Source organism: Pipistrellus kuhlii, unplaced genomic scaffold, assembly GCF_014108245.1.
Source record: "Pipistrellus kuhlii isolate mPipKuh1 unplaced genomic scaffold, mPipKuh1.p scaffold_m20_p_7, whole genome shotgun sequence".
In the NCBI taxonomy this organism is placed as follows: Eukaryota; Metazoa; Chordata; class Mammalia; order Chiroptera; family Vespertilionidae; genus Pipistrellus; species Pipistrellus kuhlii.
Window position 1 is genome coordinate 311,428 of NW_023425573.1, and position 26,905 is coordinate 338,332.

At 59.6% G+C, this 26,905-nt stretch overlaps 1 protein-coding gene across 12 annotated transcripts in view; it reads left to right on the forward strand.

Annotated features, from left to right (window-relative positions):
* Positions 1–26,905, forward strand: part of TNS1 (tensin 1) — a 221,014-nt gene that overhangs the window by 100,081 nt on the left and 94,028 nt on the right. For 6 of the 12 annotated variants that reach the window (XM_036422215.2, XM_036422211.2, XM_045575829.1 and 3 more), the window contains 3 exons: positions 14,549–14,590; positions 25,649–25,690; positions 26,695–26,745. In XM_036422215.2, coding sequence (XP_036278108.2) covers positions 14,549–14,590; positions 25,649–25,690; positions 26,695–26,745 — 135 coding nt within the window. Of the gene's footprint in view, positions 1–14,548; positions 14,591–25,648; positions 25,691–26,694; positions 26,746–26,905 lie in introns of those variants that run through there. The other 6 variants (XM_036422213.2, XM_036422212.2, XM_036422214.2 and 3 more) reach the window with 1 other exon arrangement.

A 26,905-nucleotide genomic window follows, 5' to 3' on the forward strand; every position in this document is an offset into this window, starting at 1 on the left:
AGCAGGAGGTGTGAGGGCAGCCTTCTGGGGCCTGCCCTGCCTCAGGGCGGGGGGGAAGGGGCAGCGGAGAACCTGGTGGCAGGGGTTCAGGGGGCCCGTTTCTAGTCCCCCTTGGGCACTGTGTGACCTTGAGCAAATCACTGCCCCTCTCTGGGCTTCCGTTTTCCCTTTGGCCAGACGAGTTAGAGAGTCCCGCCTTTCTAACCCGTGCTCAGTGTCTGCGCGTCCATGGGCGTTTCTGAACAGAGGCGCCTGCTCTTGGGGCCGTGGGAGGAGCTGGGGGCCCCGGTGGGCGTCCGCTGGGAAGACAGCTGGAGGCTGGGAGGTCCCTGCCAGCCCTGGGACTGGACCGTTACCCCAGGGCGGCCGTTTCTTGGAACAGAGCTGGGGGGAACAGCTGTCAGGGTTAGCGGGCCAGCCTCTGGGTCTCTGCCCCAGTGACGCAGGTGGGGGTGGGCTGGCAGGATCAGGGTAGCGGAACGAGGCAGGGAGCCGCGGGCAGATCGGCTGGCTCCCCTCGGTCGCTCTCAGGGAACGGAGCGGGACGGAGTGATGCGCCGAGGGGCGGGGTGCGGAGTGAGTAACGGGGATGAGTAACGGCTCAGTGTCTCTGCTGGGCAGGTGGCTCCTACACAGAGCAGAGCTGTCTGGGGCTCCGGAAACGCTGCTCGGACGCCCAGCCACTGAGTCACGGCGGCGTGAGACCCACGGTCCTCGGTCTCCTGAGGAGCTGGGGTCCAGGCCCCACGTCCACGCCCGCCCCCGCCCCCACGGAGCACGCCTCTCTGAATCAGCCCCTCCCTCCATCTGTACCTCTACACCCGATGGGTTCCGTAGCTGCGGGATGTTGTGTTCTGAGCACCCAGGTGCCGTGGCTTGCCTGAGGGCGAATAGATCTCACCGTCTGGCTGTCCTGGGTTTGAGTCCCAGATCAGCGGCTCAGAGCTCTATGACTCTGAACAGACTTGCTTTTTTCTCTCTGAGTTTCAGTGGCCTCATGTGGAACAGGGGAGTATTGCCTGTGGGACATGTTGAAAGATTTACATGTGATACTGTGTTTCAAGTACACAGGGCACAGCAGCTCTTAAAAGAATATGGTGGCCCTGGCCAGGGTGGCTCAATGGTTGGAGTGTCGGTCTGCACACCAAGGGGTTGCGAGTTCGATTTCCAGTCGAGAGCACATACCTTCATTGCAGGTTCAATCCCTGGCCCCCGTGGTGCAGGAGGCAACCAATTAGTGTGTCTCTCTCATACCGATGCGCGCCTCTCTCTCTCTCTCTCTCTCTCTCTCTCTCTCTCTCTCTCTCTCTCTCTCTCTCTCGTTCTCGCTCTCACTCTCATCACTCCCCTTCCACTCTCTCTAAAAAATCAATAGAAAAAGTATCCTCTGGCTGAGGATTAACAAAGTAGTAGTGACAGTGATGATGCTATGGCTGCCCCACAGCCCTGAACTCTGTCTTGCGCCTCCTTACCCCCTCCACTCCCAGAATTCCTGCTGCATGTTTGCATTCCATAATTTTCAGGATGTTTATCCGTTATCACAGCAGATCCACCCTGTGGCTTACACACTTGCCATCCTGTGTCTGACACCTCCTGTCCAGCTCCCACGGGTGTGCCTTTGCCTCTTCCGGAAGGACGGGCAGGGCTCAGGTGAGCCGGGTGAGTCCAAGGGGAGTCTGCCCCTTGCCCGGCCAAAGAGGGTGGGCAGGCTCCTGTGGGCGATCAGGATGCGCTCCCAGACTCGCACCCCCGCCTCTGCTGGCTCACGCTCCCTCCTCCCCCGATGCCCTTGTGGGCGGCTCTGTCACTTCCCCCTGGAGCTTCCTGAAACCCAGGGTGTCAGGGCCGAAGGCCCCTCCAGTGGGTGTGTTGGCTAGGCGGCCGGGTTCCTGTCTGTGTGGCTCTGCGGAGGGTGTGGCCGGGCAGTGACTCTGCCTCTGGCCCTGGCAGTGGCCCTGCCGCCGCCTCCGTGTGTGCCTCCGGGGGCCTGGTGTGTGCCTCCGGGGGCCTGGGCTGCATGGCTGCCTCCTGGCAGGACCTCTGGGCTGATGCTTTCTCTCTCCTGCCCGTTTCGTAGCTGCCTGTGTTTGCAGAGCCAGACAGAGCCAGGTCTTCCACTGCCCCTCCTTCCACCCCCTCTCCTCCAGGCCTGGTTTCAGATGCAGGCATCTCGGCGGTCCTCCCAGGGAACAAGGAAACATTACGGCGGGGTGGATATGCGTCAGATGGAGACGAACAATGCCGGTGACAGCCAGGCCTCCGCTGGCCCTCCGCGCTGGCTTCGCTTCAAGTCTCTGCTGCCCGCTAATGGGGAGTGAGAGGGCCTTCCTGAGCGGGGCCAGGGATGGATTTAAAGGAGCCACGTGACGCCGGGCTGCCCTGCCCGGGGGACCGCCTGCGTCCAGGGCCCCTGGTGCCGTCCGTCAGGGCAGATGGGGTTCCAGAACATGGGCTTTGACTGGAGCTGATTGCGCAGAAGGATCACACTCACTCCCGACCCTGCCCTCTGGGCCCAGGGAGTAGGTTTCCAGACACAGATGCCTAGGCCATGCCGGGAGCTCAGAGAGAAGGGTGGCTTTTCTCCGACTGGAATCTTTGCTTTTGTGTTACACTGCTCCCAGCTCTGACTTACCGGCGGAGGGGGCCTTCGAAATCAGGGACCTCTTCTTATTCCGTTATTGGCCCTCCGTTTCTTTTCCTGTCCAGTGGGCATCAGAACAGGACCTACCTCGCAGGATTGAAGTGGGGGTAGATGAGTTGAGACACATGAAATGCTTGGATTGGTGCCTGGCACGTGCCATACGATTGACTGCTCTGTGCGGAAGCTGAGGCCCAGAGAAGGATATCTTCTGGCCCAGATAGAGGGGAGCGAAGGTTTACTAAGCATATGCTACGTTCCGGGCATTCTGACTCGTGTCATCTCAGTTAACTATTCAGTCCTCCAACCACTCCGCCAGTAGGTCCCTGCCCCCATTTTGTAGGTGAGGAGACGGAGGCCCAGGAAGGTGCAGGCCTTGATGGCCGGTCTGTGGCAAAGTGGGCTTTGAGCCCGTCCATGCCTGATCCCATTCCTCCACCCCTCCGCCCCCACCCCCACCCCCACCCCCACCCCACCCAGGGAGTTTTCCCTCACGCCTCTCCCCCTTTGCGGGGAAACTCCCGGCCCCTCCTCTCGGCGAGCTCAGGATTGTGGAGATGAGGACCCGCGCACAGAAGGTGCTCCAGGCTTTCGGACCTGGACTGCTCCCAGCTGCCCCGGTTTCGGTTAGAGTCAGAGGGGCATGGAGGTGCGACAGGGACTTTAGGGGTAAAGGGACCATAAAAGCTACGGATGGGCCTTGAGGATGTGGAATTTTCCCCTGGTCACCTGGGATTGGTGGGGTTTACTTTTCATCCTACTCTTTTTTATTTATTTATTTTAAATCATGTATTGATTTTTAGAGAGAGAGAGGAATGGAAGAGAAATATAGAGAAGCACATATTTGTGTTCCACTTATTTATGCATTCATTGGTTGATTCTTGTATGTGCTCTCACTGGGGATCGAACCCTCAACCGTGGCAAATGGAGGTGACGCTCTAACCAACGGAGCTACCTGGCCAGGGCTCACCTGCTCTTCTTATTTTTTTGGCCAGCCTTAAATCTTTTATAAAAGGAGGTAGGTAGACCTTGAGAAGGACTTCCCAATGGCCAAGAGCCCAGGGCAGTGATGTGGGCATCACAGGGAGCCTGAAGAGCTAACAAAAATTTAAGGTGGCTCTTCAAATCCCAGAGGCCTTTCTTCACATTTAATGTTTCTGAAATTGGAATGTATCTTAAAACTGAAGAGTACATTTCGGGTAGCATTTCCCTCCCCTCGAAAGCTGCTAGCCAGAAAAACAAAGAAATGAAAAGGGGGGGGAAAATGCTGTTAGCCAATCGTTGGTGCCCCGGATTCACTGCGGTCTGGAAGCAGGGCCGTGAGCACCTGCCGTTTGCGAGGCACCAGCACGTGTGAAAGGGAGAGGCCTGGGGCCATGCTGTCCTGGCCAGGGAGCAGTGCTGGTCTGCTTTAAGAAGGCAAGAGGCCCTAACCGGTGTGGCTCAGTGGATAGAACGCCTGCCTGTGGACTGAAAGGTCCTGGGTTCGATTCCAGTCAAGGGCATGTACCTTGGTTGCAGGCACATCCCCTTGTGGGATGTGTGCAGGAGGCAGCTGATCGATCTCTCTCTCTCATCGACGTTTCTAACTATCCCTCTCTCTTCCTCTCTGTAAAAAAATCAATAAAATATATTAAAAAAAAAAAAAAAAAAAAAAAGGCAAGGGGACCCTCTGCTGTCCCTGTGCGGCCCCAGCCCTGGAATTCTCCCTCGGGGGGCCTGGCCCAGCCCCTCCTCTCCTTCACCCACCACTCCCCCGTCAGCAGCCCCTGAGCCCTTTGCCTTCTTGGGTTTCCCCGGCGCTGAGATCTTTTTCCCATGCCTCCTTCCTGCCTGACTGCCATAGCGCAGCTCAGGGTCAAAGACTTTTGTCCCTTAAGCTTCTCATCCAAAGACAGAAGCCCTCAGCGGGGAGTGAGGGGGTGGGATAGCATCTCCCTCTGGGTCTAATTTCTGGAAAAACAGATGAACCTGAACCCCAGAGAAGCAGCAGCCGTTACTGACGCGTGTATCCTGCTCTGCCTGCGTGCCCGCCTCCTCCCCGGGGCCGCTGCGCCCCTCCAGGGCCAGGCACCCTTATCCATCGGCCTCTCTAGCTGGGAGCCAGGCACCAAGGCCCCTCCCTCGCGTTGCTGAAGGAAGGCCTGGTCTCCTTCCCAGGTGGTCCCCTCTGCTGCCCTCTGCCCACTGAAACCGTGACCACAGGCCACAGCCCTCTCCTCGCCCAGGTCCTCTCAGGAACTTCCTAGACGCGATGTGGTCTGTACCGAAGGCCGAGGCATCGGCCTTCCTGTTCGGAACCAGCGTCCCCGCCCCAGGCTGGAGGGAAGGCCGAGCTGTCCCTGCTCTCCGGGTCCCAGGAGAAGCAGCTCTGAGGTCCGCACGGCACGCTGTCTGTTCTTCCCCCCGCTGTGACACGGGCCCTGCCTCCTCCGAGTCCTGCAGGCTGGGCCCCTCAGGGCTGTCCGGCTCCCCCTGCGCTCACAGCCCCCGGAGCTCTCCCTTCGCGGCCAGCCCCAGCCCAGAGCCTTTCCGCGTCTCTGTGAGGCAGCTGCCTATTCCCGCTGGCCTCCTGGCCTCCAGCCCGGCCCCTGTCTCTGGCGCTGGGCACATCAGGCTCTCCCAGGGCCCTGGGCGTTTGCCTCAGCCCGGCCCTCAAGGCCAGGCACAGGGTGCCCTCCACGAAACGCTTCCTGTGGCCCCCAGCTGGGCACACTGGGGTGGCCCTGGCAGAGCGGAGGCTGGGCGTGCCACTCTGTTCCACTGCTTACTGGCTGTGTGACCTTGGCCTAAGCACGTGGCCTCTTGCAGCCTCATTTCCTTATCTGTGAAACGTGCTGATAGCCCCTGCCTCAGAGCAGGCACCACAGAACCAGAGTGAACTTGACAGTGGGCTTCTCTGGCTGGAGCCAGGGCTCTGAGGTAGAGAGGTGAGGAATGGGACTGTGAGGAGAGCCACCCCGGGTCCCTCAGGGCCACGAGGACCATATTAGGGCATCTGGGCTGTATCCCACGATGCTGGGAGCCCGGCAGGACTCAGGCACAGGAGAGGCACGACTGGGTGTGCATTTTAGAAATAGCTGCTTGGCAGCCGAGTGCAGACCAGATTAGAGCGGCAGGGCTGAGGGCGAGGAGACGGGTCTTAGGAGGCTGTGCAGTAATCTCTGTGATTAAGGGGACTGGGCTTGGCGGGCTGGGAGAGATATCTGGGCAGAGACATTGTCCAGGCTTATGGGGGGAGGGGGGAGGGAGGCCTCAAGGCCAACATTCTGGTTTCTGACTTAACAACCTTGGGCCGTCAGAACCGGGGGAGCAGGGTGGTGTCAGTGCTGAGCTGGGTGCCCTAGAGGAGGCAGGAGGGGGCAGAGCCGTGACTCCAGGATATGGACATGCCGAGCCCTGGGCCCAGCTGTGCTATCTCATCCCGCTGGTGCTTCCCGGCGGCCCCACAGTGCCATCCTTGTCCCGTGATTATTTTTGTTTGTTTGTTTGTTTGTTTATTTATTTATTTAGATTTTATTCACTTTTATGTCCTGTGACTATGGCCTGGTCCCTTTCAGACCCCTGGATTATCCTCTTGTGCTCAGGCCTGGCACACAGTAGGGTTTGCTGAACGTTTGACTCTCCTGCTCACTGGGAGTCCCTCCTAGGAAGCTGGCCAAGCTCAGCCCTCTGGGGGTCACTGATTCTGGGTGTGGGTGAGCGTGGCCCCTGAGCTAGACCCGTGGGGACTCACCTTGGGCTTGAGGGGTGGCAGGTCTTCAGAGAAGATGATATGCAATCAGGTCTCCAGCGGGGGCCGATCTGGGTGCTGTCTTATCCGTCTGCCAGCAGGGCTCTTAGGGGACCACCTTCCATGCGTGGAGCCTGCTGGTTCCCCCACCGGCGCTGCCAGGCCTCCTCTGCTGCTGCCAGGGCCTTCTGGCTGCAGCCTGAAATGCCACCTTCCTGCAAGCTCAGGGCGCTGGGCACCTGCCTCTCCCCTTGTGGGCTGATGGGCTAAGGGCCAGTGTGTATGTGTGTATGTGTGTATGTGTGTGTGAGAGAGTATGTAAGTGTGTGTGTGAGTGTATGAGTGTGTGTGAATGTGAGTGTGAGAATGAATGAGTGTATATGTGTGAGAATATGTGTGTGTGTATGAGTGTGAGTATGTATTTGTGTGCATGTATGTGTGCATGAGGTGAGTATGTGTGAGAATATGAGTGTGTGTATGTATGTGTGTGTATGTGTGAGTATGAGTGTGAATGTGTGAGTGTGAGAGTGTGTGTGTATGAGTGTGAGTGTGTTTGTGTGTGTGTGAGAGAGTATGTAAGTGTGTGAGTGTTCGAGTGTGTGTTTGAGTATGTGTGAATATGAGTGAGAGTGAATGGGTGTGTGTGTGTATGTGTGAGTATGAGTGTGAACCTGTGAGTGTGAGAGCGAGTGTGAGTATGTGTGAGTCTAGCAGGCTGGGGGTGTCTGCCTGCAGAGCAGCTCCCTGCTTGGAAAGCCTGGGTGTGAGTGTTGCAGGACCCGGGGCCGGCAGTGGGCTGGGCGGCCAGGAGGGTGCTCTGAGAGGAGGGTCCCCAGGCAGGAGGGAGGGTTGGGAATAAGGGGGGGGGGGCTGCTGGAGCTTGGGAAACCGGTGGATTAGGTCAGTGGGCCACGAGGCACGTGGCCCAGGAGGATTCAGGGAGCGGGTAGGTGCTGGGACTGTGGGTGCAGGGCCCGGGTTGGCCCTCGCGGACTCCCTGTGTCTTGTCTGCCTCCAGCTCTGAGTTGGAGCCTGTGCTGGGCTCGGGGAGGGGGCCAGGCCCCTCCTGCCCCTGCTGGCTCCCTGGCTCTGGAGGGGACTTAGGGCTGGGGCATGCCTCCTGCCTCCCCACTCAGCCTGAGTGTCCCTGGGAACAGGCCCCTTCTTGCCTCCAGGAACTCCGTGCACTTCCTTCCCGGCCCGAACAGAACTATATAAGGGAAGGAAACGGCCAGGAGGCCGGGCGCAGCTCTGCGAGCACAGGCTGCCTGGAGGGGCGGGCGCAGTCCTGGGGAGGAAATGGAGCCAGGGCAGTGGCCACTTCCCCAGGACCCCCTGCCCAGGGCCTGCTGCCCAGCCCGGGAGGGCCCCCAGTGTCTTCGAGCCCGGCTGGGCTCTCCCCCTTGGGCCCCTGCCCCTCCACTCCCCGAGGCCGAGGGCAGTTTGTGGCTGCCTGGCTGCTGAGCACCCTCAGGCCTGAAGGGGTGCACACACACCTCTCACCTGGTTCCCGAGCCAACCCCTGTCCCAGGGCGGGCCTCCCCCTGCCCTCGCCCAGCTCACAGGGGCCGCAGGCGCCTTCCTCAGAGCCCAGTGGCCTGTACTCCGACTCTGAGGTGCTGGACTGTCCACAGAGTGGGGGCGGCCGGTCCCTCTGGGATCATTATCTGTATTATCCTCTTCAAAAACATTTTTGTTAATTTCAGAGAGGAGGGGAGAAGGAGAGGGAGAGAGAAACGTCCACGATGAGAGAGAATCAGCCATCGGTTGCCTCCTGCACGCCCCCTCCTGGTGATGGAGTCTGTATGCCCGGCCTGTGCCCTGACAGGGAAGTGGACCAGGCCCTCCTGGTTCATGGGCCGATGCTCAAACACGGAGCCATGCTGGCGGGCTGGCGGCGTTTTTCTTGATCTCCCTGGTGTGGCCTCCGAGGCCAGGACTCAGAACGGCCACATCCTGGCCACAGGCTCCCGGAGTGTGGTCCACTGGGCGAGCAGGCAAAGCTGGGGGCAAGACCTGCTGCTGTGCGAAGGGCAGGAGGAAGTCTGGAACCACCCACCCTGGGCGGGGGACAGGCACCCTCCCTGCCTGGGTGGGGGAGAGGCACCCTCCATGCCTGGGTGGGGGAGAGGCACCCTCCATGCCTGGGTGGGGGAGAGGCACCCTCCATGCCTGGGTGGGGGAGAGGCACCCTCCATGCCTGGGTGGGGGAGAGGCACCCTCCATGCCTGGGTGGGGGACAGGCACCCTCCATGCCTGGGTGGGGGAGAGGCACCCTCCATGCCTGGGTGGGGGAGAGGCACCCTCCATGCCTGGGTGGGGGAGAGGCACCCTCCATGCCTGGGTGGGGGAGAGGCACCCTCCATGCCTGGGTGGGGGACAGGCACCCTCCTTGCCTGGGTGGGGGACAGGCACCCTCCATGCCTGGGTATGGGGGGTAAAGTAGAGGCTGGAGGGGCGTCTGCCCACGTGTGTGTGTTGTTGAGGTGGGGATGAAGGCCTCCGGTTTTCGGGTCCCTAATGGGCCCTTGTCTCTGGGCTTTGGGGCTCCTCCCCCCACTTCCTTCTTCCCCGCTTGTTATTGGGGTTCCTGCCCGTCTCCTGTGCCTTCAGCTCCCACCCTTCACCTCACTTCGCTGCTGGGCACGCAGAGCTGCCCACGATACAACATGGGAAGAGAGTTTGCGGCCGGCCTTCTTTCTTCATCTCCTTCAGTGTGCCCTTCGGTGCCCTCTCCTCCTCCTCGTCCCCCACTTCACATCCCAGCCCAGCGGGGTTCCCCCTCCATGCCGTGCCCACGTGGGAGAGCCTCGGACTCGGGATGGGAACTCCCAGTGTGGACAGTTCACAGACCGGGTGCCCGCCCCTCGGTCACCGGCCCTTCCCCGTCTCCACCTCTCAAAGCCTGAGCCACACCCCAGGCTCTGAGCAAGGCGCCTGGGCTTCCCGAGGACAGTGACCAGCTGGCCTCCCGGCCTCGCAGGACTCACAAGGCCAGCGGGTGAGACCAGTGAAAGCGCCCCACCTCCATGGAGCCTGCCCGATTCCAGTTTTGTCTGGGGACAAGGCTGCCTTGTCTAGCCCAGGGGGTGTGGGTGGGTGGGCGTGGGTGTGGGTGTGGGTGCCCCTCTGGAGGGCATGGCACGTGTAGGAGCCTGGGGTTTCTCTGAGGTGGCGTGCCGGCCCGTTGGAGACCAGCTCCTCCACTTAACCCAGGAGCGAGGTGCTGGGCGCAGTGCTGGGCGGAGCCTGAGTTCCCTCTTACTCCACAAGGAGCACTGTGTGGAGGCCACAGAGCCAGGCTTCACCCGCAGCCCCCCTCTCCCGGCTGGCTGACCGGGGGCACCTGCCACGACCTTCGAGCCTCCTTTCCTTCATCTGCGTAATGGGAGCCACATGCCTGACTGCGGGACGGAGGGTCTCAGAGAGAGCAGACATACGGCAGGGTTAGGCTTCCGGCTCTGCGTACCAGCAGTGGGTGCTGAACAGATGGAGGTGAATTTTCATTCCCTAGTGGTGCCAGGTGCCTTTCTTCCTCAGGCCTTGAGTCTCTTTCATCCTCCCACAGATAGTTAGCGCACACCTACTATGTGTTGGGACTCAGTGTGTGCACCTACTGTGCGTTGGGCCTCGTGTGATGAACAAGATGTGTTCTCTGCTTCGTGGCACTTGTTCTCTATGGGGGGAAACAGATTATAGACGAGGAAACAAACACATCTGTAATTATGAATCGTAGTTAGGTCTGTAAAGGAAGAGATATGGATGTGTGCGTGTGAGTGTGCATGTGCGTGTGTTTGTGCATGTGTGTGTGCGCGCGCGCACGTGCATGTGCGTGTGTGTGTAACTTAGGGAGTCGGGGGGGGCCTCTCTGAGGTGGTGACATCTAAGCCAGAGCCAGAAGGATGGGAAGGACCCCGCTGTACTCACAGCGGGGCTCGGAGCCTCTCAGGCAGAGGGACCAGCCTGTGCAGAGCCCTGAGGAAGAGGAGCTGGGCGTCCATTTACTGAGAGGAGCTCCCCTTTACGTGCAGCTTTGGGTCCTGGACGAGGAGGGTGGGGACCGAATGACCGTGGAGGGGAGAGCAGGGCCGGGTCATGTGGGGAGCTCCCACCTGGGCCGGCTGCTGGCTGGCGTTTAGACCCTCCTGTCCTGGGGTGGGGGAGGCGGGGCTCCAAGGACACATCCTGTTGTTGGCGTTGTGCCCGGGACTTTGGGAGTTCAGAAAATGCTGGTGGGGCTGACGAATGCCACGCTCTGGCCCCGGCCTGGGCCTGGAACACTCCCCTCCTGGCCGCAGCCCCAGCTTTCCTTCACCGGCTCTGCAGCCGGACCGCCCCGCTGCCCTGGCCTTGGGCAGATCGTCCCCTTTTCTGTGCCGTAGTGTCTCCATCTGTGAAATGGGGGTAATCGCAGTGCCTACCCCGGACATTTTCCCATTAGGATCCAGTGAGTCCAGGGCGGGGGCTCAGGGCAGCAGCTGTCGCATAGCTGCGCTCCTGAAAGCTCTCCTCTGTCACTGCCGTGGTGACCAGCTCTGTGGGAAGCAGTGTTTGCAGGAGGGTCAGCACAGGGGGCAGCGAGGGGAGGGCGTGTCTCTCCTGGGAGCCGGACTGCTGGCCTTGCATCGGGGCTCCCCTGGGGGACAGCTCGTCCCCTCTCTGTGCCCGGTCTCCTCTCCCGCACAGCGGGGTGCTCAGGGCCGCCGAGGGAATGGGAGAGTTACTTTATGCGACGTGTGAAGCACAGAGCAGGCCTGTCACAGTGAGATGGGAGCAGTGGCTGTGCTGCGGTCTTTTTAAAATATATATATTTTATTGACTTTTTACAGAGAGGAAGGGAGAGAGATAGAGTTAGGAACATCAATGATGAGAGGATCATCGATCAGCTGCCTCTTGCACACCCCCTACTGGGGATGTGCCAGCAACCAGGGTACATGCCCTTGACGGGAGTCGAACCTGGGACCTTTCAGTCCGCAGGCTGATGCTCTATTCAGTGAGCCAAACAGGTTTCACTGCTGCGGGCTTATCATTAGATCCTTCAGAGCTGGAAGACTGAGCACCAGACCCGCTGAGCCCGCAGCGTGTAGGGGGCTTTCGGAGGTACCCATGGAGGAGGCTCACCTGAGGCTGACTTCCTGGGTCCGAGCCCTGCACCGCGATGCTGCCAGCCCTGGGACTGGGCAGGTGGCAGGGGTGGCAGACCAGGAGCCAGCCCTGGAGACCCCCGGAGCCAGCCCCCTCTGCAGAGGGAGGACCCTTGCTTGGGTCCCCATGGGGCAGTGGGGTAGCCATGGCTGACACCAGGAGTGCGGGACCTCAGGGCACAGGCCTCTGAGTGGCAGGGGGCCTTGGCTCTGCCTGGCACATTCCAGGTTCCTGAGAGGGTGGCCAGGGGCCAGGGTGCCGGAGGGAAGGAGAGAGCCTTTTAAGGAAACATTTCTCTGCTTAAAAAATGGGAGAGAGAGGCGGGGGGGGGGGGGGGGGGGGGGGGAGTAGGGGAGAGAGAGAGAAACAGGGAAACACACAAGGTTAGTGGTCTGGCCAGCAGGCTGGCTGGCATGCACAGCTGTGGGCAGGGGTGGAAGAGGGTGTTGGGGGCACCCAGGCATCAGGCCCTCTCGCTGGGGGCCCACTGCCGCACCTCAGACCTGAGTCCTTAAGGGGTGACTCTGCTGAGGGGCTGTCCCTGCCTCTGGGGGATGGACAGAGACATGGGGTCCCTTCTCTGCACGGCCTCTGGGTGGTGCTGGGAGAGAGACCTCCTGCTGTTCTCTGAGGATGCTGCCCGGGCTGCCCCTGCCCAAAATGTATGCGTAACCCCCTCCCTTCCCCAGCCCCAGTCCGGGATGGAGAGTGGAACCTACCCTTATGTGAGGAAGAAAGGACCGGAGGGCACCGTCCAGGGGGGACAGCAGGAATGGGGAGAAGCCCTGGGGGCCGGCCTCATCAGGGGAACCCACCAGCTCCAGACTGGGGTTCGGGGCAGCAGGTGGGCGGAGAGAGGGAGGAGGCCCCTGCCAGATGCACACTCCTGCCCGGACCCTGGCCGGCTGGGCAGTGCCCCCTGGCTGAGGCCTCGTCTGGTGGGCAAGGTGGGCAGGGAGCCTGCGGGCCACAGTCGCCTCTGGGACCGTCCTTTCCTCCTGGTCTGTTCTCTTGGCACCTTCCCCCCTCCCCCCTCCCCTCTCCCTCTGATCAGCAGTGTGGCTTTGAGTAAATCTTTAACTTCTCTGCGCCCCCTGCTCCTCAACCAGAGGTATAACAGTAGCTTTACGTGGGCAGAGCACTGCTATTAATGCCTGCCCTATGGCACATATTCAGTGCGTGTTAGAGATGGTCTCTGTTTTTGACTTTGTGTGTGGTTTTCCCGCCAGTCCTAGGATAAAGTTGTGTCAGATCAGTGTTTCCCAAAAGTGTGGTACACGTACCCCCAGGGGTACGGGAAGAGTTTGGTGGGGATATGCACTGCAGCGTGCTTAGCTGCGCCTAATTCTACGTTCTCATGAGTACGAGGGGTACTCAGCGTTACGAAATTATAGAAGGGGTACACATATGTCAAAAGTTTGGGAAACACTGGACAGGGTGAAGGACCTTTGCTGGAGAATGAATGGGTGGGGCGGGGAGGGGGGGAGCAGGGGGGCGGGGAGCAGGTGGGAGAGACAGGGAGCCTGTAGCGTGGCCGCGTCAAGAAGCAGGATGCTTTCAGCCTCTCCGGCCTCCTGGAGGTCAGGGCACGAGTCACGTGGGTGTGGTCCCCTCCTGAGCTGGGGAGTCAAGCTGGGTGTCAAGCTGGTCGGACGGCAGAAGGAGTTGGATGGAGAGAGGGCCTGGCTGGGGGGGGGGCCCTGTAAACAGCCAGCCCCAGGCAGGGCTGTGGGCTGTCTCCTTCTCTCCTCCACGGGGTGGTGACTGGGTGGGAGTGGAGGCAGCCGCCCCCTTTATGGCCATCCGCAGCTTGTGACCAGACCCCCCCGTGCCCCAGGGAGAGCCTCCCCCTGCGCTCCCTCTGCGGGCCCCCGGCCTGGTGCTGGGGTCAGGAATCGGAGCCAAGATCGAGGTACGAGCTCCAAGAAAAACGTGTCCCGGCTAGAAAAAAGGAACACATTGAGTCTCTGATAAAGGCCCTGCTAATTGTCAGGGTAGAGGCTTGGCTGCCGGCTGGCAGAGGGATGTTATCTTAGGGTAGGAGCGAGCCCGCCCTCCCTCTCCCCTCCCCCTCCCTCTGTCTGGAGGCCCGAGTTGCCACCTGCCCGCCCCCCTCCCCCCAGGCCATCAGAGAGGAAGAGGAGGGTGATGATACAGTAAGAGCTCACCCATAGAGGGTGCTTCCCGCTCTCCGGGCCTCTGTGTTTGTGAGGGACGGGGTGGCTTTCTCGGGGAGAGCTGGCAGGGCCCGTCACCCACCCGTTTCCCAAGTGCTTTGGGGAATTGTCCGCTGCGTGCCCTCTGACCTGTGGGCAAGACACCTCGGCCTTGGGGAGCAGGAAGAGGCGACGCTTCCTTTTCTAGAGACCTTACATACGTTTTATTTATTTATTAAAAAATTAAAAAAAACAAAAAAACTGTTTATTGAGTTTTCACAGAGAGAAAGAAAGAGGGAAAGAGAGAATCATCGATCAGCTGCCTCTTGCACACCCCCTCCTGGGGATGTGCCCGCAACCAAGGTACATGGCCTTGACCGAGAATCGAACCCAGGACCTTTCAGTCCACAGGCCGATGCTCTATCCACTGAGCCAAACCGGTTTTGGCTTAAATACGTTTTTAAAAAAAATTCCAAACACATCTTACCATATTGCAGAAAGTTTAGAAAGCAGCACAAAGAAAATAAATCCTTATTTTTCTTGCCATTGAATCCCGCGATGAAAGCTCGAGTGCGCTGGCCTTCAGTCTCTCAGCATCTGCATATTTCTGCAGCATTTGAAAACAGAGACGTGCGTTTCATTCTTACCTTCCTCAGCCCCCCTCCCTGCCAGCGGTGCTGCCTGAGTATTTTTCCATGCTGCCACGCGATCTCCCAGTGGGCTCTCAGACGGCAGGGGGTCCGTGTGTGCGCGCTGAGGGAAGGGGCGTCGTGCACGGAGGCGGGTGGCAGTGGAACGATCTCAGGAGCCCCCCCCCCCCCAGCTCTCCATAGGAATGAGAGACGCTAACCTTGCCTTTCTCTGTTCCTCCTACAGGTGGCTGCCCCCTGCATTCCTCCATCCAACCATGAACTGGTGGTGAGTGACAGTCGGCTCCCTACCCCGCCAGCCCCTCCTCCCCTCTGTCCTCTGCTCCCCGCTGCCGCTCACTTCAGCCCCGAGCACGCTGGCAGCCCCCAAGGGTGCCGGCTAATTAGGAAAGGGAACGGAGGGGGCCTCGCTCCGAGAGGCTGAAGCGGGGCCGGGAGGAAATGAGTCATGAGGTCCCTTCTGATGGGATGCAGGGCCTCCTGCTTCAATCTGGAGACCGAAGTCCTTGGAAAAAAACCATAAAAGGGCATCTCGCCCGTCTGCAGGCCTGGCCAGGTGCCTGTTGTCCTGGAGCTTCCAGAACCGGGGGCTGGCATCTCCTCCCGCCCGCTTGGTCCTGGGTCAGGTACCCTCCAGCGGGAGGCAGGGGAGGGCGGCGTGACCCACAGAATCCACCTGCCTGGGCAGCTGTTCTCGTTCAGGTGGCCTGTCCCACCTCCACGCTGCTTGTCTGATTCTGCTTTTCTGCTCTTGGGAGTCCTCTCTTCTCCCCCAGTGGGAAAAGCACGAACAGGACAGGGCTCCCGCGAGTTGTGGCCTGATCCCAGCTGGGCTGATCTGAAATGTTGGGAGCTTTCCCTCCTGCCTTCTTACCCGTCAGAGGCCCCTCCTGCACCTCACCCGCTGCTGGAGGTGGGTGGGGCCTGGAGGCTGGAGGAGAGGAGCCTGCATGCCTGCAGGTGTGTGCTTGTGCATGTGTATATGTGTGTGTGCGTGCACGCGTGCATGTTTATGTGTACAGAGGAGAGTCATGGAGGGGCCCTGTGGTCACAGTTTGACCCACTGGCAAGTGACGACACTGATGTGGGTGGGGACCTGGGGAGGGACCAGGTGTCAGGGGGCCCGGCAGTGACAGGTGTCTGCACACCTGTACCATGACCTGCTCTGCCTGGATGCTGGCATCTCAGCCAGGCCACCTGGTCTCCTGCCACGTGGCAGTGGCCCAGTCCCGCCCTCTTTCTGGACATCAGTCTCCCTTTCTGCCACACAGATGGCTGAACTAGATGCCTGAGAGGCCATCTCCATGCCGATAAGTCTTCCCTCCATTCAGGGCTGTTAATGGGATGGAGTTAAAGTCTGTGTGTGTGCTGGTGGCTCTTAGACGCCTCCTGGGTCCAGCCCAGTGCCACCGCGCTCTGCACAGGGGCCCTGCCCTGCCGAGTGAGTCCCTTTTCTGCAGCGGCCCTCCTCCCTCTGGGCCTCCGCTCTGCCCTGCTGGGCCTCTCCAGAAGTGGGGTGTGATTGCTTCAGCGGAGCCCAGCTGAAGGTCATCTGACCACAGCGGCCGTGGCGGGTTTAGGTGGGGGGCGGGCCGGGTGCTGCAGGGGAGAGGCCAGGGTGCAGGCCTGGTGTGGAGCTGCCAGGGAGAAGTCTCTCTGGGATTTCAGAGAGACCCTGGAGGGCGGGCAGGAGAGGTGAGGCGGGGTGAGCAGACCTCTCATCATTCCAGCCCAGCTGCCATCCCGGAGAACAGGATGTCCTTGGCTGGTCTCCCACGGCCGGGGGTCTAGGGCAGAAGCCAGAGGCCTGGCCACCAGGAGAGAGCTTGGTTTCTGTGAGGAAGGGGCAGGGGTTGGGACAGGAGGGAATGGTTGGCATTCCAGCCTGGAGGCTGCGGTCAGCACCAGGAGGACCTTCTCCTCTCTGTGATGTGCCCCACTGTGCCCAGGCTCTGCCCTTCGCGGAGGCTGGTCAGCCACCTGGTGGGGAAGGGGCCGTGACGCCAGATTGTGCCCCCAGAGTGGTCATGAGCAGGGGAGTTCGTGTCTCCCCCCCTCCTCTTCCCCCCCCCCCCCCCCCCGCCCGTGGATCCCAGCTTCCCCTGTGGCCTTGGACACATTGCTTAACCTCTTGTGACCTCAGTTTCCCCTCTGCAGATGGGGAGTTGGAAATACTCCTTGCCTTGTAAAAGGTTAAGAGAGTAGGAGGAGCAGTTAACCCGTTGAGTTATGTATTCAGGAGCCTCCAATGGCTGCCCCCTTGGCTGGGAGTGACAGTCCCAGGCTCTCCCAGTGGTGGGCACAGCCCTCCAGGAGAGTTTCCTCCCGGACCTCACCTCCCCCTCGCTCACTCCAGCCCCAAGCCCTTCTCCTGGGTCAGGATGCTGCCTCAGGGCCTTTGCATCTGCTATTCCTTCTGCCTGGAAGGCTCCCCCCCCCCCCCCCCCCCCCCCCCCCCCCCCCCCCCCCCATTCCTTCAGGGCTGTTTCCTCCCTCAGGTACTATTCAAGTGTCAGCATTTTCTTTCCCTCAACAACCTTATCTCCCTTCCCGGCTCTCTCGGCCTCCCAGCATGCTTCGCCATCTGATAAGTCTTGTTTGCTTATCTGGTTTAAGAGGCTCCCCCTACCCCCACCCGCATGTCAATCCCATGAGCAGGGATTTTTCCGTGTTGTGTTCAGTGCTGTGTCTGGCACACAGTAGGCACTCTGCAGGTTTACTGAGTGACGGGGAGACAGGCGTTCAGTGGAATGCCTGGGAGATGAGGTGCTAATGCTGGAAGCTCAATGCCGGCCTGTCCCCGGGGAGTGAGAAAGTGGCCCCGGGGAAAAGGGAGAAAGTCTGGCTCCCCCCAGAGAGAGCACTTAGCACCTGTTTCCTCACAGCAGGCCAGGCAAGTGCTCCGAGTGGGTTCAAAGAGGGAGGAAAGGGCGGGCTGTATTTTTCCTTCCTTTCCCATTCTCCGCCTGCCCTTCAGCCTCCGCAGGGCTGGACTCAGGCCGCCCTGCCCCTTCCCTCTTGCCTCACACTGGGTGACTGTCTGTCTCTCATATGTTCTCTATGTCCCCAGCTCACCCACTTTGCTTGAATCCTTACCCTCCCCTCTGCCCCCCAATCAGGACCATCATGCCTGGACACAGGATGCAGCCCAGCCTCAGGGCTCTGCCAGCCAAACACTCTTTCCGGCCTGTGCCAGGCCAGCCAGGGCAAAGTGGCTTAATCTTCAACCAGTGTTTTCGTCTTACTCAGCAGACGCTGCCTAAGGCCTTTGGGAGAAGGGTCCTATGGTCACGTCCCTCCCGGGGCCCGTGGGGGGGATGGAGAGGGAGAGCCCTCGTTTGCTGCGGACACTCCTGAAGCAGCTTTCCTCAGCTTCTGAAAAACAAGAGCCAGAAGGAATTTCCCGAGGGAGATAGCCAAGCAAGTGGCCACCAAAGCCGGCCAGATGCTGAGCCCTCTGCACGTGCAGCCTGGCGCCCAAGGGACCCGGACTGCAGGGGACGGGCCAGCCCGCGGAGGGGGCTTGCGAAGATACCCTTGTGCATTGGAGCGTGGGGCACCGTGTCTGATGGGGGAGTAATCCCTTACTCAGTTTGAACTTCAAGCCCTGATGAATTCCATCTGAGGGCACTGAGGGTCCTGGGTCGCCATCTTTGGGAGATTCTTAAAAACGAAGCAAGGCCAGGAGAGAGGAGTCTGAGAAAGCCTTTAGAGAAGAGGGCAGTTGTGAGCATTTCCTTCCAGAGGATTCCCAGAGTGGTGGTGGTGGTGGTGGTGGTGGTGGTGGTGGTGGTGTGGGGTGGTGAACATCCCAGTTTGTGCAACAGCTAGAGTGGCTTCCTCTGGAGAGGGAAAATATGGGGGTGGAGGGGGTGTAGAATGGGAGTGAGGACGTGCTGAAGGGCAGATTTGCTTATTTTCTGTTGCTCTCCAAAGCCGAGCCTAGTAGGTAGAGCTTCCTTAGAGAGGAGACGACTTGGGTTAAAGAAACAGCAGCTGATCGGTGTTTCTCTCTCATCGATGTTTCTAACTCTTTATCCCTCTCTCTTCCTCTCTGTAAAAAAACAATAAAATATATTTAAAAAAAGAAAAGAAACAGCAACGCTCTCTAACACCTAAAATGGCCATCATGGGGGTCGCTGTCACGGGAACACATGCTCACTGACACCTCTTAGGGGGAAGGCAGCTGCTGATGGGAGGGTGTCCTCCTGGGGAGTCTCAGACAGAAATGCTCAGGGTCCACTGAGGTCTCACACTGGGCTCTGAAGGGACATGGTTTTTGGAGGTCCAGGCATCCATGAATGTGCTGACCACTTGCCCTGTGACCCCCACTGGGAGAGGCCCCGGTCCGATGAAGCGTCCTGGGGGACCGTGCTGGGGGTGGGGTGGGGAAGAGAGAGAGAGAACTATATTATGGAAACAGTTAGTGCTCAATCAGGGGTTCTGACCAGAGGTGGCCTTTAGGGTCCAGGGCAGGAAGTGATCAGTGTGTGCTGCGATGGTTGAGGAAGTCATATACTGAGTCAGGGTAAGACTTCAGCGATGGAAGAGAGGAGAGAAGGAGGAGAGAGGGCCTTCTGATCAGAAGGTGGCAGGGCTGAGGCAGAGCAGGGGCGGGGCCTTGGTACCAATGACCAAGACCGATGGGGCTAACCCAGTGTCCTTGCTGGGGAGACGGGAGGGCCAGGCCATACCGTCTTACCTCGGTGGCCCTGGCTGGGGCGCTGGCGGGAACAGCCTGAGTGGGAACAAGCATGGCATTCACGGTGAGCAGAGAGGAGGTGTGAGCAGAGAGAGAGGAGAGAGGGGACAGCAGTGGGATCCTCCCGAGGAGGAAGGGGCCACATGAGGGAGGAGTCCAGAAGTCCTATTGGGGAACTTGAACTCGATGAGCTCAGCACTCAGAGCCCTGTGGGTCCCTGAGTGGGGAAATGCACTCAGGCGGTGCTGAGAGCCGGGAGTCAGCTGCCAGCTGTGGGGTGTGGCTCGGCGGTGAGGGGGCTGCCAGGAGGAGGGCTGGGGCGCCAGATGAGGCTGGACAGGTGCTCCGCGTGGGCACAGGCGGCCAGAGGGCCTTGAGGAAGGGCCTACAGAAGCACAGGCTCCCAGGTCCCTGGCTGACAGGCAGAAGGGCATCCAGGGGGAGGCTGGCAGGAGGCGGTGAGAACTATTCGGGCCTGGCCGGGCTGGCCTGGCGAGCGCTTGTGAGCCGGCGGGGTGGGAGTGCCCGCAGTGGCCCAGCCTCAGCCAGGAGCTGGGCGCTGGTCCCTCCGGGGGAGTTGAGAAAGGCCAGAGGACAGGAGTGGGCTTGCCTAGGCCCCTCCCCGGGGGCGTCGGAAAACCAGGCATCACGTTTCATTGATCACATCCCGCCTGTTCTTTCTCCCTGGCGCCCTGGCCTGCCTGGGAGGGGACGTGGCCCCTGGGGCAACTTCACCCACACAGTCAGGGGGCCCTGGCTGCTGGCCGCCCTCCCACCCAGGGGGTCCAGCCTTGCCTCTCTCTGCCCTCCCTCCAGCCCCTCACCCTCCCGCCCCATCCGCTCTCCACCCCGGGATGGTAGGAAGGTGAGGGGCGAACACAGGCTTGGAGGGGCAGACCTGAGCTCCTAGGGAGCTGGCCAAGCTCCCCGGAGACTTGGTTTCCTCCTTTGCCAAATGGGGTTCAGAGTGCTCCGTCTGCTGCTGCTGCGGCCGCTGTTGCAGTTGTTTTTGTTATTATCCGTTGATGCCCCCCTCCAGACAGACTGTGGGGTGTGTAATGTGCCATCCTCGCCATGCCTCCTCTAAGTGCCCAGTAAGTGGCACTGCCCTTCCCTCTTGCTTTCAGCCCCCTCCCTCCATCTGCTTAGGGCTCTATTTTTAGAACCACTGAGCCTGGAATAACCCGCGCTGGGTCCCGGGGCTGAGGACATTCCGGCCCCCACGGCCCTGCCCGCCAGCTTCCTTCCCCTCCTGGTGGGTTGTGCTGCCGTGACCTCATGGTTCGTTGCCATGGCAGCAGATGTGATGTCACAAGGTCTTTTGACCTGAGAAATTGTCCAGATTCCAGGCCTCCCAGGGGGCGGGAGTGGGGAGAGCTGGAGGGGGGAAGGGGAGCGGGTGTGAGGAATTTCTGGACGGAATGTTCCCTTGGAGGCTGAGTCTGCATTCTGCGCCAGCCCCCTCCCCCCGGCCCCTGGCCCTCTGTCTTTTCCTTCATCCAAAACAGCAGCCCACAGATGCATTTTTCCCGGCCCACCCTCCCTGCAGGCCGCCAGCATGCCCTACTGCACGAACCTCCAGGCTGGCATCTCAGCCACCCCAGCCTCACAGAATGGCCCTTCCGGGGCCCGTACAGCGGGCAGCGGGTCAATGCAGGCATGGAGAGGGCGTGCATGTCTTTTTTTGGGGGGGAGGGGGGCTTTTTTCTTTATTGATTAAGGTATTTCATATGTGTCCTTTTCCTCCCCGTTGTCTCATCCCCCCCCCCCCGCCATCAGAGACATGCATGTCTTTTTTGGGGGGGAGGGGGGCTTTTTTCTTTATTGATTAAGGTATTTCATATGTGTCCTTTTCCTCCCCCCAGCCATCAGAGACATGCATGTCTTTTTTGGGGGGGAATTGGGGAAAAGACGTGCAGCTCCCCTTACCCACCCTGTGGTTTGCAGCCCCTCACTTTTAGGAAGTTCTCTCTGTTGTCTGACCTCCGTCTCCCCTGCTGCAGCCCACTTCCTCCTCTTCCTGTGGAAGTGTGCTGCAGACCCCTTCCTCTGGAGGACCGGAGGCCATTAGTCTCCAAGTCGCAGAGAGCTTGTTCCCAGCAGGAGGGCAGCTGATTTGAGGGTAAGAGGAACTGAATGGAGAGCATCTCCCAGGAGAGACAGAGCATGAAGGGCTGGAAGTAAGGAGCAGGGTTCTAACACCCGCCCTCTGAGCGACCTATGAGCTGTGTACCCTTGGGCAAGTTATTTAATCGGGCACACCGTCAGTCTCCTCAGCTGTAAAATGGGTTCATGCTTACCTTGTGCACAGTGGTTACGCGGATGGCTATGAGGATGGATGATGACCACGGAAGCCGAGAACCTAATACTATGTATGCCCGAGGCTGCACTCACACTAAGGAGTCATTGTCGTTACGGTGTTAACATTAGGAAAGGCATGTCCAGCCCAGGGCCAGGATGAGGGAGGCCGGTGAGGCCCCCGGGGTGCAGAATTCACGGAGGCCTGGCTCTCAGGGCTGTGTGGTGCCCTCGGAGCAGCTGAGAACGGACGCCTCCTTACACACTCTGCCCTCGGCGCTCCCCCGAGTCCCTGCCTGCCTCACTCCAGACTCCCGGGACCGGGATCCCAGAGCAGAGTGATCCCTGAGGAGCAAGACTTGGATGTCCAGTGGCACCAGGTCCACACCCGGCCACCGGTTCCCGAGCCGAGTTCAGGTTGTTAGTTCGGAGGCCAGGGGCGTTCTGAAGACCCTTGTGGGGCTGTGGCCAGCTGCTCAGGAAGTCTGGGTCCTTGAGATGTAGGTTTTTCCCTGGGACTGGGCCGTGGGTAGGGACAGATGGGGACAGTCCCCATCTGGGCTCCATCTGCTCGGTCCTTCTGCAGCAGAGCCTCAGGAGGAAGGAAGAGAGGGGCCCACGGGGGGAGGGGGGGGACGGGACAAGGTGGAGGGGCTGTGAGGGGAGCTCGGCCAAGTCCAATCCTGCCTTAATTTTACCCTGAGAACCTGGGCCAGTCAGACCTCTCTGCCCTCAGGAGGGAGGGGACAGGGTCTGAAGTCCCTCTCGGAGCTGCTCTGAGGAGTGGTGTGGAGGATGGAGGTGTGGTGTGCACGTGTGCGCGCACGTGTGGGAGTGGGTGGGGTGTCTGTGTTGCTGAAGGGGCTCTGCCGGCCATTGGAGCTCTGGGGCGGCCACCTCAGGAGTCCACAGCGGGGGTGGTCCGGGAGCTCCCCTATAGCATGCGAGGGCCTGGGGCAGGCCTGGCTTCGGGGAGACCCCACCCTCCTGTGACCGGTCCCTTGCCGCTTTCACTCCCCGGCGGCCCAGCGCTGGCAGTTCCTGGGAAACAGAAGCAGGACTTCAGTCCCGGAGGACGGGGCGGGGAGGGTGGGAGCCCGGCAGGCATTCTGGGCCGTGTTTGCAGACACGGCAGGAAGAGGCTGGGTGTTTAGGTCAGGAGGGGTTTTTGGAAATTTTTAGCTCTTCAGAAAGCATCTCAACCAGTAAGTTGAAGGCATCTGATGGCTGGCAAGCGTCTCCCTGTGGCCGGCTTCCAGCTGGCTCGGGGAGAGGGGTGGGGGCCAAGGTTACGGTGCTCGGATGATTGTTGGCAGGGAGAGAAGTTTCTCTTGCACTGCTGAGGCCTGTGGCTTCCAATATTGACTCCCTGGCCTGCTTTGTGCCAGACCTGGGAGGGTGGGCTGGGGCAGGAGGGTCAGGGTGGGGCAGGGTGGGCCTCGGGCGGGGTGTGGGGTGGGGAGGATAAATAACGGCCGGCTTTGGCTGGACGCTTTCTAAGCGCCAGGCCTGTTCTAAGTGCTTTGTGTGCCTCCTCCCATGTGAGTCTTTCAACATCGGGCCCCTCTGGCCCACTGGGGAGTGGCGAGGATGAAGTGACCCGCCTGAGGCCACACAGTGAGCCGTCCAGCCCGGTGCTTCTCAGAGGGCCATCCCCAGACCTGGCAACCTGTTAGAAATGCATAGTCTCGCCGAAACCGGTTTGGCTCAGTGGATAGAGCATCAGCCTGAGGACTAAAAGGTCCCAGGTTCGATTCCGGTCAAGAGCATGTACCTTGGCTGCAGGCACATCCCCAGGAGGGGGTGTGCAAGAGGCAGCTGGTCGATGATTCTCTCCCATCGATGTTTCTAGCTCTCTATCCCTCTCCCTTCCTCTCTGTAAAAAAAATCAATAAAATATATTAAAAAAAGAAAAAAGAAAAAGAAATGCGTAGCCTCGGGTCCCACCTGAGTTCTATTGGATCAGCCCTCTGGGGAGGGCCCAGCCCCTGTGTGCTCACAGCCCTCCAGGTGCTTCTGAGTCACGCTCAAGTCCAAGGCGCCCTGGCCCACACTCTGCTCTTCAGGATGGGGACTCCTGAGACCCTGCAGCTTTCTGGGGCAGGCACTTCCTCTGCGGCTCCTCCATCTCACCCCACTGCTGTCCTTTCTGAGCAGCCTGTCCGGAGAGGCTGGCTCAGGAGCCTGGGAGTGAGGGCTTTGGAGCTGGAGAGCTGGGTTCAGATCTCTGCTCGGCTCTGCAGACTCTGCAGACAGAGGTCCCTGTGCCTGCCCCCAGGTGTGTTCCTCCTTCCCCCGGAGAGGAGGTGGTCCCGCCCAGCCCCTGGTCTCCACAGGAGCATCACAGAGCCCTGGATCAAAGGGACAAGTGGGGGTAGGAGGGCCAGCGTTTTCCAGGGAGCTCATTTGCCCCCTGCCCGGTGGTCAGGCAGCGGGGCTCCGGGAGGTGGCTGGGCTGGGCTGGGACTGGATGGAATGTGCCATCTTTATTCCTCCAGCGCCATCCTCAGACTCCAGGGGAGCAGACCTGAGGCCTAGAGGGGCTTCCTGATGTGTCTCCCCAACTCCTGCTCCATTCCTGGACCCTGTCCTCGCTCATCCATCCTCAGCTACCTGCCTTGGCCCTGAAACACTCCCAGGAGGTTCCAACCCCTGGAGGGAAGTTTTGGCCTCAGCCACCCGTCTTCTCTCCAGGCAGGAGGGTAACGTCTGGGCCTTTTCCAGAGAGAGCACGGCTGCCTTCAGCTTAGCCGGCCTTTTCCCTCCGTGTCCGCCTCGGCCAGTTTCCCTGGCGCCAGACCCTCTCCGTGGTCACTCTGTCCATTCCTCTGTCTTCACAAACAGCTTGCTCCCAAGGTCCCGGGCGGGGGCGAGGGCAGGCGTTTCCTATCTCGAGACAGCCTGTCTTCACTGGGCCCACACTCATCTCGGCAGAGGCCCGCTCTGTGACCTTGGCAGTCATGCTCCCGTCCTTCTGCATGGCTCAGGGGCCCAGCTAATGACTTTGCTGAGTAGAAACTGGTCAGGAGGTGGCCTTGGAACGGGAAGTTTTCCTCCTGTTTTGGGGGGTCCTAGAAGCCTTTAGCAGGAAACACTTCTGTTGGTCTGGGCAGGGGAACGGTGGCACTGGGGCGAGTGATCCCATAATCACAGGCCCCGGGATGAGGGATATGGCACATGAGTTCGTAAAAATGTTGCTCTGAACATGGTTTGGAGGCAGGTGGGATAGAATCACAGATAAAACAAGACATATTCCTATGATGTGATTATTCATGCGCCAAGGACCAGACAGATGGCACTGACAGAAAGGCGACCTGGAGTTGAGAGAGAAGGCCTCCTCCATGAAGCCCTCCCTGAACACCTTGTTGAGGTGTTCAAGGAGGGCTTCATGGAGGAGGAGAGCTTGTGGGAAAAGAGGGGCAGCTGTTCCACCAGGAAAGGCCTGGATGCGAGAACAAGCAGAGGGATGTAGGGGGCCGGTCTGGGCAGAGCAGAGCTTTTGGGCATGAAAACAGGTCTGGGAAGGGGTGGGGCCCATGAGGGATGGTGGTGTGCCGGAGTGGGTGGGAGGCCTCTCCTCCCCGGCTGCTGCCATTTCAGACAAAGAGGGAGAAGCACAGAGCCCAAGGCGGGGTTGTCCCCATGAGTAGTTGATGACTTGGGCCACTCCTTTAACGTCTGCATGTCTGTAAAGTGGGCCTCAGAAGTCACCATGGGCCCCGGGGCTGTGCTCAGTGGTTGGAGTGTGGGCCTGCAGCACGGGAGGGTCCCAGGTTTGGTTCTGGGTCCAGGACACGCATTTGGGTTGCGGGTTTAACCGCCATTCCCAGTTAGGCTGTGTGCAGGGGGTAACCAGTCAGTGTGTGTCTCTCACATGTTTCTCTTTCTCTCTCTCCTCCTCTCTCCTCCCCTTCACTCTCTCTGAGAAGCAATGGAAAAAATATCCTCAGGTGAGGATTGAAAAAAAAAAAAGGTAATAACGGTACCTGCACCACAGGTGCTGGTGGTGGCTGAGACGGTCTTGGTGGAGACGCCGGGCACACTGGCACAGTGACGGTCACTGGCTCCTGGTTCCTTTCTGAACCCTCAGCGACTGCCTGAGTCAGAGGCCCAGGCGATGTTTGTCCAGGTGGATGTTTACAGTGCCGATGGGAAGCTTTTTATTTTCCAAATTGTGCCTCCCCACGTGGGGACAGCCAGGTTCCATCTTGGGGTGGCGTCATGTCCTGAGAGCATTCTGCCTGCGTGGCCGCCGGCCTTGCAGAGGGAGCTGGTCTGGCAGTGTCTGTCCTGAGGCCTCACACCGCCTTTTCCCTCTGTCCGCAGCCTGTCCACGCGGAGAGCTCACCGAAGAATGTAGTGGACACGGTGAGTGACAGCAGGCCCCGGCGGGGTGGCGGGAAGCTGCCTGGGAGGCGGAAAGCAGAAGATGGATTTGGGGAAAGGGAACGGATGTGTTTGGGGACATCCTTCTGGAGGACACAGGAGGGAGAACGTGGGGGGCATGGGTGATGCGGGGAGCTGGTGCAGCATTTGGAAGTGGGTTGCTGGGGAACTAGGCAGCAAATTAAAGTTTTCCAAAAACTCAGCACCAAAAGTTAACATTATCTAAATAATTCGCCATCAAAGTGACTTGAAATATGTACAGCTAATAATTATTTTCTTTATTCACACCTCTTAGTATGACTATTCATGTTCCATTGCAGAAGATCCAATGTTTGACTAAGGAGGCCGCCTTAGTCCCCACTAAATAATATATAGTTTGTGCACTATATTGTTTTTTTGAAATAAGGAGAGGCAGGGGTGGGAGCGGAGAGAGAGAGGCCAGCGGTTAAATATGGATTTCTCTATTAAATATGTAGGGATTGAGAAAGCCAGGCAGATCTTTCTGAACAGATCTTTCTGATGAAGCAGAGAAACAGACAAGCTCAAGGCTGCGAGGAGGAGGAAGAGGGAAAAGTCCATGGGCCCCGAAGTGGGGATGGGTTAGCAGCTGTGAGGTGTCCCTGGCGATGGCTGGTGTGAATGGCTTGGAGCGGAAGACTCCTCCGAGCTCCTAATTGGGTGACATAGACAGATCGTGAGCCTGTCTGTGCCTCAGTTTTCTTATCTGCAAAATGAGAAGAATAATATTTCCCAGAGTTTGTCGTGAGACATGGAGAAGAGGGTTTGATTAGCTCTGAGAGGCCTTCAGTGGACAAAGAAATGTTGAACAGCCAAGTCTCCCCCACCCCACTCCACCCACCCCACCCCACCCCACCCCACCCAGGCCCTTCTGCAATCCTCTGCCAAACCCAGCAGGTGAAAGACCTAGTGCCTTCTGATTACTGTTTTTGACTCCCCTTTCTTACTGTCTGTGTGTCTCTGTCCAGGGCGAAGGAACCTTCCGGGGTGGGAACACTCAGAAAAGCCTTGAGGAAGACGTAAGTATGGGGGAGGGGCAGAGAAGGATGTGGCTGGGCCCCTGGCGCTCACAGGGACTGGGCATGGGTGGGTGGTAGCTCACACCTCTCTTGTTTGGTGGGGTGTCCCTTCCTCCTCTCCAGAGGGCAGGCAGGATTGCCCAGCTTCGTTGCTGAGCAA